The sequence below is a fragment of the Chiloscyllium plagiosum genome, unplaced genomic scaffold (assembly GCF_037043375.1).
Source record: "Chiloscyllium plagiosum isolate Xiang-an unplaced genomic scaffold, Cpla_swu_hap1 HiC_scaffold_4, whole genome shotgun sequence".
NCBI classification, from domain to species: Eukaryota; Metazoa; Chordata; class Chondrichthyes; order Orectolobiformes; family Hemiscylliidae; genus Chiloscyllium; species Chiloscyllium plagiosum.
The window spans coordinates 129,243,071-129,255,550 of NW_028270142.1; the positions used below are offsets into that span (position 1 = coordinate 129,243,071).

General features: G+C 48.7%; 1 protein-coding gene across 1 annotated transcript in view; it reads right to left on the reverse strand.

Moving 5' to 3' along the window:
- lama1 (laminin, alpha 1) overlaps positions 1-12,480 on the reverse strand; it is a 305,305-nt gene that overhangs the window by 184,511 nt on the left and 108,314 nt on the right. Inside the window, exon 5 of the mRNA XM_087986673.1 lies at positions 171-350. Coding sequence (XP_087842799.1) covers positions 171-350 — 180 coding nt within the window. The remainder of the gene's footprint in view (positions 1-170; positions 351-12,480) is intronic.

Sequence of the window (12,480 nt, forward strand, 5' to 3'; positions counted from 1 at the left end):
TTTCTTAAACACCGCAAAACAATGAAGGAGGATGATTCTTTCCCCAAAAGTTAAAACATTGTGTCCTCTTTATTCACAAGAATAAAAGTACTGGCAACAGACAGAAAAAAACAACAACAAAAAAAATCACAAATGCCTGAAATGGTCTCGAACACATCAATTGTCCTTACTCTGCGAGTGACAATTGGATCAACTTCCCGAGGGTCACGGAAGCCAAGGGTCATGAGGTCAGCGTTGAGTGTTCTGATGCGCTGAAGGAGGAGACGGATATAACGGGCCGAGGTAAACGCCAACAAAGTGAGGGAAGGATCATCAGCACTCGGCCTGCCATTGATTAGGGACGTATGAATCTGTGGACAGAGACAGTGGTATGGTGACTGTGAATACACAGAGCTGGATTTAACATGTTTTTAATTGAAACAAAAAACACCTTGCTCTTCACTCTCTCCCTCTCAGAAGAAAGATGTCCCAGTGTACCCTCTACACTTTCACAGAGTCTCTATCTTTGACTTTCAGACTGGGGAATGGAGCAAGAATCATTCCAGCCTTTTTAAAGAAATGAAAAGGCAAGTTTGGAAGTAGTCATTACGTGGCGTCAACCAGTGTTTTAAACGCCATGGGCAAGACTGAATGATAAGAAAAGAAAAATATGAGAAATAACATAATTCACACATGTCCACTCACCAAAGTACTCTTTCTGCCAACCTGGAAGAATTAGCTTTATGGTCACATGTACTCACATGAGTACAATGCAAAGTTTTCAAGTTGCCAGATATGGCACCATCTTAAGAATCTGTATAGAACCTTGATACCTAAGTACAAACCTCAACAGTCATTCAGAAATGCATAAACTGTACAGATAGGACACCAATAGTGAAAGGCATATGGAATATCCTTTGTCTGGGGGTGCTTGTCATCTGGCATGAATGGTTATGGTGCACTGACCATCTTCAGACTCCCCCCTCTGAATACGGGTACCATTCCTAACTATATATCCTTAAGGAGTGTTATTGAGATTCTGTTAAGTCCACATTCGACTCAAAATCTCTGGATTTATTATTCTGGGCCCAAACTCCAGGGGCCTGGATTGGGTTGGAATGGAGGTAGGCAGCCAGAAAAATGAATGCCTCCAGTTTTCCTGATGGAGGGGGGCAACAGTGGTGCCAAACACGCCCTCGCTCCTAAACAGACAAACAAATGAAGGCAAGGGCTCGCTAAAAGCCCATCTCTCCAATGTTTGGACCCTTCCTGGGGGCAGCCATTCGCTCAGCTGCTTTGTGTTCCAGGGCAACAGGTGAGGACCATGCTGGGATTGATGATGGATGTAGGATAATGAGAATGTACGTATTAATAATGCGATGGTTTATAAAATGCTGTGTATCGGACACGAACAGTCACGTTATAGACTACAAGAAGGGAGCATGCAAAAAGTGAACTAGAGATCAGAGATACACAGATTAGTATTTGGTGCATTTATATGTAAATAAGACAGCTTGCTGGAAATTCAGAAGGTAAGACCATCTTCACTGATGGATAAGACAGAGACAGAGATGCAGTAAACTCAGTGTAAAGACAGTATGGGCTACAAAGGCCACGTCTCAGTACAAAGTGCAGGACCTAACGTGACTTTCTGGCCTCCTGCTAGGCTGAACCCATGAGGAATGAGCGACGTCAGGGTGTATCTATCGGAAATGACCATTCCATACAATACCAGCTCAAATCACTAAAGGCCAGAACAGTTGAACAAGGCACATATTTGTACGTTTTCTGGGGGTCAGTTAGCTCAGATGGCTGGACAGCTGGCTTGTGATGCTAACAGTATGGGCTTAATTCCCGTACTGGCTGAGGTTACTGTGAAGAGCCCTCCTTCTCAACTCTGGCCCTCACCTGAGCCACCAGCAGTCATCTTTCTCTCTCTCTCTAATGAGATAACAGTCCCACCGTTCTCTAGGATTATGGCAACTTTACCTTTAACATCTTGCATTGCCTTCCTTTTTAAAGTTAAAATTGCAGGAGCCCATCACAGACTAGGAGAAGAGTCAGTGTTATTGTCTGTGTGTGTGTGTGCGTATGTATCTGTGTCTATGCATGTCTGTGTCTGTGTAGTGTGTATGTCTGTACCTGTGTGTGTCTGTGTTCATGTGTGTTTGTGCACACGTGCGTGCAATTGTGCATGTGTGTGGTCACCCCTCTGGAATTACATAGGCACCTTGGACTCCACCAGGAGGGGTGGAGATAAGACTGGAAGCTGCAATCTCAGAAATTGAGGCCATTGGAGATGGGAAGTAGAAGTGACCTGCACAGGAAGGTCACAGCACTGGACATTAGGGAACTGGAGGAGGAGATCAAAGGGCATTATGGAGAAGGAGGCCCTGCTCTACGAGAAGAATCTATGGGCAGAGGGAGAGATGACTGCAGATCACTGAGAGCCAATGTTGAAGGAGATTGTGACATCCTAGAGGAATGGTTATAGATATCTGTGCCCTTCACAATGCAGACCTCTGTGCCACCTCACAGGTGGCTGCAGCCTGCTGCAACATCAAGGTGACAGGTACCCTCTTTGCTGAGGTTAGATAATACCTCAGATTAGAGTCATAGAGTCCTACAGCATGGAGACAGGCCCTTTGGTCCAAACTAGTCCATGCCAACCAAAATGTTCATCTACGTTAACTCCATTTCCCTGCACTTGGCCCATATCCTTCTAATCCTTTCCTATGCATGCATTTATCCAAATGCCTTTTAATGTTGTTAATGTCCCCACCTCAGCTACTTCCACTGGCAACTCATTCCATATGTGTACCACCCTCTGTGTAAAAGCATTGCCCCTCAGTTTCCCTTTCATTCTTCCCCTTCTAACCTTAAACTGATGCCCTCTAGTCCTCAATTCCTTGGAAAAAGACCGAGTGCCTACACCCTATCCATGCCTCTCATGATCTTATACACTATAAGATTCTCCCCTCAGTCTCCTACACTCCAAAGAAAAAGTCCAAGCTTGTCCAACCTCTCTCTCTAACTCAGAGTATTGAGTCCTGGCACGAGCCTTGTAAATTCTTTCTGCATTCTTTCCAGTTTAATAACACCTGTCCTATAACAAGGTGTCCAAAACAGAACACAGATTCATGCTTGACAGGTCAATGGGTCAGCTACTTGACATCATCCTGTGCTTTCTTCCCATAATCCCATTCATTGTGGTGGTCACTCTCCATGATCAGGCCCTCCAGAGAGGTGTATCTCTGAGAGGACAATGAGGCCTGGGAGGAGGCAGCTTATCAGGGGAGGTGCAGCAATTAAGAGATAAGGAATTGGAGGCAGAGGCAGAGAGGTGACCAAAACAGAGAGATGCTCCTACTGTATGACCAGGTGGCTTCCTCCTACCAGCCCTCAGAAGAGGACTTCCCTCCTCTTCTTCACAGGTGCCAGATCCCCCTTTGACATCTTTCTTCCCTGCAGTGCAGTGGCAGGCTTTGACATTTGTCTTGGGGCTGTTGCAGCTTCAGTAAAGGCTATGTAGAGGTATCTGAGACAGCTCTCTACTCCTGCCCCATCAGCTGTAAGTAAACAGGAAACTGGTCTCCATGTCAACTTAAGGCCCACCACCCCTGGGAAATCCGAAACTCAATCAGATTCCCACTGGAGGTAGGGTTCTGCCATAAAAACAGATGTGGCTCCTGTTTCTAATCTCTTTGGTGATAATCAGCTCCAGATGTGAAGGCAGCTCCAAAAAAATGGAGGAACCAGTTTGTGACTGAAATGTTTGAAATGAGTTGAATAGATTTTGCCTGAATAAAAATGAACACTGGCTGATCCTGAATCCCTAAATGCTGGGTCAGAAAACTGAAATGATTCAGGAAGGCTTCCATTCTCTATATATTGTCAATGCGTTAACATGGAGAATCCAAAAGGTTCACTCAAGCAATTCTACCTTGATATTTCTTGCACCAGGTACCTACTTCCATTTCAGTATCAGTGTCTATCTTGGTGCCCATTTCATCCTATTCATCCATGAACTCATCACCTGTGTAAAGGTCAGATCAGTTCTTAATCTTGTCTTGCCCAAATTTTGTTCACCAGTTACTCTATTTCTCCTATCCAAGTAGTTCCCTTTGTATTTAAACCCCTGCACATTCTCTCTCATTCACCCATGTCAGAAACATGTCCATCCCTAAAATCCTCCCATAAACCACCCAGCCCTGCTACTCATATGTCTAACGTTGGTCCCTCATCTACCTAGCCTTCCATTTGTTCCACTGCAGCCATGCTTTCAGCCATCCACATTTTGGCCTCTGGAACTCCCTCGCTTAATGTACCTGACTCTCTTCCTCACAGACTGGATAGCAAACCAGTTCTTTCACTCGATTCCACACCCAATTCGTTATGCTTTTGGCTTGACATTCACTCAACTAATGACTTTGTGAAATGTTTTGTAATTGTTTTTCCTCCTCAACTGCACAAAATGTAGAGCAGAGAATGCAGACTCTCAATGGGTGAGGGCTACAACACTACACAGTCTCAATTTCCTGTTTTTCCCCTCCAGACTAATCCAAACTCCCATAATTCCTTCTGTACATATTAGATTAGATTCCCTACACAGTGTGGAAACAGGCCTTTTGGCCCAATCAGCCCACACCAACCCTCCGAAGAGTAACCCACCCAGACTAATGCACTTAACACTATTTAGCACGGCCAATTCACCTGACCTCCACATCTTTGGGTTGTGGGAGGAAACCGGAGCACCCAGAGGAAACCCACACAGACACAGGGAGAATGTGCAAACCTGAGGCTGGAATTGAACTGAGGACACTGGTGCTGTGAGGCAGCAGTGCTAACCAGTGAGCCACAGTGCTGCCCCACAATTATATCTGCTGTCTTTAAAAAATCTTTCTGCATGTACCTTTATGAATACTATAACCAATTTAGCACTGATCATCACTTGTGCAAAGCAATTCACACAGTATAATGGCATGAAAATGCTTCGTTATTTTTCATTCACTCCCTGTGACATGGGCACTGTCATTTATTGCCCATTCCTAGTTGCCCTTGGGGTACCTTTATAAATCGCTGTGGTCCACCTGTTGTGGGTTGACCCACAACGCTATTAGGTTTGGAATTCCAGGATTTTTACCCAGCCAGAGTAAAGGAATGGAGAAATATTTCCAAGTCAGAATGGTGGTGTTGCCATGTATCTGCTGTCCTTGTCCTTTTCGGTGGAAGTGGCTATGGGTTTGGAAGGTGCTGTCTAAGGAGCTTTGGTGAATTTCTGCAGTTCATCTTGCAGATAGTACATACTGCTGCTACTGAGCTTCGGTGGTGGAGGGAATGGCTACTTATTGATGTGGTCAAGACTGTGACATTGGAAAGGCACAGCAGGTCAGGCAGCATCTGAGAAGCAGGAGAATTGACGTTTCAGGCATAAGCCCTTCATCAAGAGAGCCCTTCATCAGGTTGATGCCTGAAATGTTGATTCTCCTGCTCCTCAGATGCTGCCTGACCTGCTGTGCTTTTCCAGGACCACACTCTCAGCTCTGATCTCCATCAACTGCAGTCCTCACTTTCTCCTACTTATTGATGTGGTGCCAATCAAGCGGGTTGCTTTGTCGTGGATGGGATCAACGTCTTGGGTGTTGTTGTAATTGTACCCATCCATGTAAGTGGAGAGTATTCCATCACGTTCCTGACTTGTGCTTTATAGATTTTTTTTATTTCAAAAATATACTTTATTCATAAATACTTTGATCTATACAACTGGACATGTCATACATATGTACACATTCCATTTCTTTGCGTATCGAAACAGAGTAATCATTCTTATTTACAGGTTGGTGCGATTACATTGAGCTGAGGTGCCAGCAGAGCCCAAATGACTGCGCGGGCCCCCTGTTCTTCTTTAGGCAGGCAGACGTTACACGGTGGTATTTCCCCACCGCGCCTTGGCGGCAGCTGCCCCAAGCTTCAGCGCGTCCCTCAACACGTAGTCCTGGACCTTGGAATGTGCCAGTCTGCAACACTCAGTCGGGGTCAACTCCTTCAGCTGGAAGATCAGCAGGTTTCGGACCATCCAGAGAGCGTCCTTCACCGAGGTGATGATCCTCCAGGCACAGTTGATGTTCGTCTCGGTGTGCATCCCGGGGAACAGGCCGTAGAGCACGGAGTCCCGTGTCACGGCCCTGCTCGGGACAAACCTCGACAAACACCACTGCATTCCTCTCCAGACTTCCTCTGCGTAGGCACATTCCAGAAGGAGGTGTGTGACAGTCTCGTCTCCCCCGCAGCCGCTTCAAGGGCAGTGTGCGGTGCGGCAGAGAATCCGGGCGTGCATAAAGGATCTCACAGGCAGAGCCCTTCCCACCACCAGCCAAGCCATGTCTTGGTGCTTGTTGGAAAGTTCCGGCGATGAGGCATTTTGCCAAATGGCTTTGGCAGTCTGCTCAGGGAACCGCTCGATAGGATCCGCCCTCTCCTTTTCCCGAAGGGTCTCAAGGACACTACGTGCTGACCACTTCCTGATGGACTTGTGGTCAAAGGTGCTTTTCTTCATAAATTTCTCCACGAAGGACAGGTAATACGGAACAGTCCAACTACTCGGAGCGTTCCGCGGCAGCGAGGCCAGGCCCATCCTTCGCAACACCGGGGACAGATAGAACCTCAGTATGTAGTGACACTTGGTGTTTGCGTACCGGGGATCCACGCACAGCTTGATGCAGCCACACACAAAGGTGGCCATCAGGGTGAGGGTGGCATTGGGCGTGTTTTGTCCCCCATTGCATCGGTCTTTGTACATTATGTCTCTTCGGACCCAGTCCATCTTTGATCTCCACATGAAGTGGAAGATGGCCCGGGTGACTGCGGCAGCAGAGGTTCTGGGGATAGGCCAGACCTGTGCCACGTATAACAATACTGAGAGTACCTCACACCTGATGACCAGGTTTTTACCCGCGATGGAGAGCGACCGTTGCTCCCATCTGCCTAGTTTCTGTCTCACCTTCCTGATCCGCTCCTCCCAGGTCTTGGCGCACGCCCCAGCCCCCCCGAACCAAATACCCAGCACCTTCAGGTGGTCAGTGCTGACGGTGAAGGGGATAGAGGATTGGTCGGCCCAGTTCCCGAAGAGCATGGCCTCACTCTTGCCTCGGTTTACCTTGGCCCCCGAGGCCCGTTCGAACTCGTCACAGATGCACGAGTCTGCGCACGGACAGTGGATCCGAGCAGAAAACGGCAACGTCATCCATGTACAGGGAGGCCTTAACCTGCAGGCCCCCGCTGACAGGAATAGTCACCCCTCTCAGGCTCGCATCCTTCCTGATGGACTCTATGCAGCACACAAACAAGGCAGGAGAGAGAGGGCAGCCCTGCCTGACTCCAGATCTGACTGGGAAGCTATCTGATTCCCACCCATTGATTGAGACTGCACTGACAATGTTGGTGTAGAGCAGTCTGATCCAATTGCAGATTCCCTCCCCGAAGCCCATTTTGGAGAGGACATCCCTCATATATGTATGCGATATCCTGTCAAAGGCTTTCTCCTGGTCCAGGCTGATCAGGCAGGTGTCCAACCCTCTGTCCTGCACGTAGGCGATCGTATCTCTGAGGAGTGCGAGACTCTCAGCGATCTTCCTGCCCGGCACAGCACAGGTTTGGTCAGGGTGAATCACCGATCCCAGAGCAGGCCTGACCCGGTTAGCGATGACCTTTGACAAGATTTTGTAGTCTGTGTTTAACAGCGAGATTGGTCTTCAATTTCTAATTTCCTCCCTCTCCCCCTTCCGCTTGTAGATGAGGGTGATGATGCCTTTCCTCATGGATTCACTCATGGTACCTGCCAGAAGCATACTGACATACACCTCCAGCAGGTCCTGGCCAATCAAGTCTGAAAGAGCAGAATAGATCTTGACCGGTAAGCCGTCGCTTCCGGGAGTTTTATTCTTTTCGAAGGACTTGAGGGCCTTGGTCTGCTCATCCAGAGATAGTGGCTGGTCCAGCCTCTCTCATGTTCTGTCGTCTAAGACCTCCGTGATAGAGGACAGGAATGACTGGGTGGCCGCGCTGTCGGTCGGCTCGCGTCATACAGACTGGCATAGTAGGATTTACTGATCCTCATGACGTCAGCCTGAGATGACATTATCGAGCCATCTTCTTCCTTCAGGCTGCTGAGCACGGAGCTCTCTTTGTGCACCTCCTGGAAGAAGAAACGTGAGCACGTCTCGTCCTGCTCCACCGAGGGGACCCTGGACCGGAAGATTATCTTGGAGGCCTCCGAGGCAAAGAGCGAGGCTTGCTGGCTCTTCACCTCCTTGAGGTCCTCCGTGACATCCACCCCCATCGTCTGCAGCAGGAGCAGGTTCTGCATACTTGCCTGGAGCTGGGACAGTTTTCCCCGCCTCTCTCTCGCCTCATGAACACCTTTGAGGATGAAGAACCTCTTGATGTTCCCTTTTACTGTTTCCCACCAGTCTGCTGGGGACTCAAAGAGGGGCTTCACGGTTCTCCAACCTGCGTAGTCCCTCTTGAGCTCCTCAATGTTTCCTGGGGTCAACAGTTTTGTGTTCAGCTTCTACGTTTCCTTACCAGCCCGCTGCTCGTCCTGTAGGTGACAGTCAGCCAGCAGGAGGCAGTGGTCAGAGAAGAACACCGGCTTGACGTCGGTGGATCTGACCAAGAGCGTTCGGGACACAAACAGGTAATCTATCCTTGAGCGTCGTGCAGCTTGGCATCTTTGACCGTGTCCATCAGGGCTCTGGACGTGGTGTCCAGTTTACTGTCCCCCCCACTGGATCGTCCATCTGCATCAATGATACAGTTGAAGTCTCCGGCCAGAATGACCGGCCTGGACGTAGCCAGCAACAGTGGAAGCTGCTGCAGGACAGCCAACCGTTCCCTCTTACCCACTGGGGCGTACATATTAATTAGTCTCACGGGAGAGTTTCTGTATGTAACATCAGCAACGAGGAGGCGCCCGCCCACCACCTCCTTAACCTCGGAGATGGTGAAGTTGCCTCCCCGTAACAGAATACCCAGGCCTGAGGAGCGGTTATCGTTACCCCCCGACCACACTGACGGCCCATGGGCCCACAAGCTCGACCATCTCCTGTAACTGCTGAGGTGCGGTATCCCACACTCCTGCAGAAACAGGACATCGGCTTTCACGTTGGCCAGGAAGGCCAGTGTTGAAACACATCGCGCAGCAGATTTTATGCTGCACACATTAATAGTTGCAATTTTTAACCCCATTTTGTTAACAAGTTGTAAGGTTGCCCATGTCCGATTGCCGCTGGTCCTGCCCCTCTGGGGTAGCTGTCTGCATCCCCGTGCAGAACACGAACTGCTGGACCCTCGCAGGGCTGAGGTAGCTGTCCAGCTCCTTACTCGGCCCATTTGCCCACTTCGGTGTCATCGGGCCGAGACCAGGGTCCACGCTGTCTGTTTATATATCTGACAGCGGGGCTGTCAGAGAGTCGCTGCTCCCAGTGACCTGGAGCTGTGTGGCGGTGGGGCCCTCCTGGCTTTCACCTGGTGGGGGGTGGTGGTTTCCCATTTCCTCAGGAGATTCGTCCCTTGATTGGCAGTTGCTGCTCTCCTTTCTCCTCGCAGCGCTCTGCCTCTTCTTTTGGTGACGACCCTCCTTACGCCCGTCCTCACCCTCCGAAGAGCTGTCCATGTCTTCCCCATGCAGCTGCCTTTTCCCCTTTTTCTGGGAGGTCTTGGTGGCGGGTGGGTTTTCCTCCTCTTGTTTTGCACCACGGTCCATTCCTCTGCCTCCTTCTTTCCCTTCTCCATCTCCTCCTCCTCCGCCTGTCCTGTCGGAGCTTCGCTCGGCAGCTGTCCCTCTCCGGTAGCTGTCATCTGCTCTGCTCCGGCCTGTCCTTCCTTTTGCGTGCCCCCAGACACCATTCCCTTGCCGGTTTGCGGTGCCTTGCCTTTCTTTTGTGGCCCACCTCCGGCCATCTGTGCTTAGGTGGCGGCCCCTCGTCTTGGGCAGGCCCTGTACACGTGGCCCGCCTCCCTGCACAGATTGCAGTTCTTTTCCTCCTTGCATTCTTTGGTCGGGTGACCCTCCTTCTTGCAGTTCCGACAGATCGTGACCTTGCAGTCCGCCGCCATGTGGCCTGACCTCCCACAGGTTCGCTTTATAGCTGGTGAACAAGGCTCTGGGCAGTCAGGAGGTGAGTTACTCGCTGAAGTATTCCTAGCCACTGTGTTAATGTGGTGAGTCCAGTTACATTTCTGGTCAACGGTAACCCCCAAGGTGTTGATAGTGGGGGAATCTAATGATAGTAACACCACTGAATGTAAAGGGAAGGTGGTTGGCTTGTCCCTTATTGATGATATCATAACCTGGCATTGGTATGGTGCAAATGCCACTTGCTCCTTGTCAGCCTGGGTATTGTTGCAACTGAACCTGGACTGCTGCAGTATCTGAGGAGACACAAATGATGCTGAATATACTGTCGAACTTATAGTTTATATTCTTGCTTGGCAGTAGCTTTCTGAGCTGAAAATGCGTTGTTTATGCCCGAAACGTCGATTCTCCTGTTCCTTGGATGCTGCCTGACCTGCTGCGCTTTTCCAGCAACACATTTTCAGCTCTGATCTCCAACATCGACAGTCCTCACTTTCTCCTAGTAGCTTTCTGAGCCTTTGCTTGAGTAGATTTTGGGTTGGGGTGAACATTTCATTGTGATTCAATCTATTGAGTGACTCTGCTGTTCTGTGCAGGTTCTTTCAACATATGGATGAGCTGAGTATTGCAATGTCTTCCAGCCCTTTGTGGCCAGGAGATCTATGATGGCGGAGACCGTGAAGGGTTGCAGCATTTTAAAGTGCCATTTCTCAGTCCACATCCAAAGGTGCTTCAAGCTGGAGGAATATGAATGGTCTACTTTTCATTCCAGACAAAGCAAAAGAGAGAGAGAGAGAGAGACTAGAAACTGTTGAGGTATGAAGGCCACTAAAAGCCAGCTCATAGCTGTGGAATAAAAATCAAAACCTGACTGAAATGTTCATGATTTGGAGATGCCGGTGTTGGACTGGGGTGGACAAAGTTAAAAATCACACAGCACCAGGTTATACTCCAACAGGTTTAACTGGAAGCATTGGCTTACGGAGCAACGCTCCTTCATCAGGTAGTTGTAAAGTTTAGTGAAGTAAGGCTGGAATTTGAATGACAGGAAGCAATGAAAATCCTTAAATTATGAGAAACAAATTGCAAAAGCTGCTGTTGTATTCACATGATACGGAAGGTTGAGTGGTTTAAACACAGAAACATAGAAAATAGATGCAGGATGAGGTTATTCGGCCCTTCGAGCCCGCACAGCCATGCAATCTGATCATGCAATGTCAGTATCCCATTCCGCTTTCTCTCCATACCCCTTGATTCCTTTAGCCACAAAGGCCATGTCTGGCTCACTCTTGAATATATCTAACAAATTGGCCCCAACAGCTTTCTGCAATCAAGAATTCCACAAGTTCACAACTCTGAGTGAAGAAAATTCTTCCTCATCTCAGTCCTGAATGGCTTATCCTTATTCTTCGACTGGACCCTTAGTTCTGGAAATCCCCAACATCAGGAACGTTCTTCCTGCATCTAACCTGTCTAGGACTTTATATGGTTCTATGAAAACCCCCGAATTCTTCTAAATTCTAATGAGTACAAGCCCAGTCAATCCAGTCTATCTTCATAGTCAGTCCTGCCATTCTGGGAGTCAGTCTGGCAAACCTTCACTGGACTCCCTCAGTAGTAAAAATGTCCTTCCTCAGACTGGGTGATGTAACTGAAATGTTTAAAACTATAAAGAGATACAAACAGCCATTCGGCATGACAGAAGTTGAAGATTGCTGAGAAAAGATACATTTTGTTGAAACGATTCATCCCGCACTCTCAGAATCCCCAACTGCAGGCCATTCAGTCCATCAAGTCCATGCCAACCCTCCAAAGAGCACCCCACCCATCCCTGTAACCCTGGATTTCCTATGGCTTATCCATCTAACGTGCATATCCCTGGACACTATGGGCAATTTTGCATGGCCAATCGACCTAACCTGCATACCTTTGGACTGGACTCATCAGGACAATTTGCAAGAATTCCAACTTGAGGGGAAGTCAATATTGATACTGTATGAGAGGAGAGTGCTGATCTCTTGGCAAGGCTCCCTCAGTCCATTTTTCCAAAGAGATCCCTTGGCCAGATCCGTAGGGGGGGGACCCCAAGACTCCAAAAGGATGCTCTTGCTATCCAAGAGAAATGGACTGAGAGCAGATCAGCTCTTATCGACTGTAACCTCCACATTCAGAGTTCCACAGTGTGGGGATTTCAGCATCTCACTTCAGCTTTAGAAGATGGTGATTGAAATTACTATAGATGGGAACACGCACGTGTGTAATAAAGCTCACCTCAAGAAAAACGAAAGGTGACAGGTTCAGGTTCAGGATTCATGACATCCAGTATTGTCACCACAGTAGAGACACTCTGCTCCAGTGACCAATCG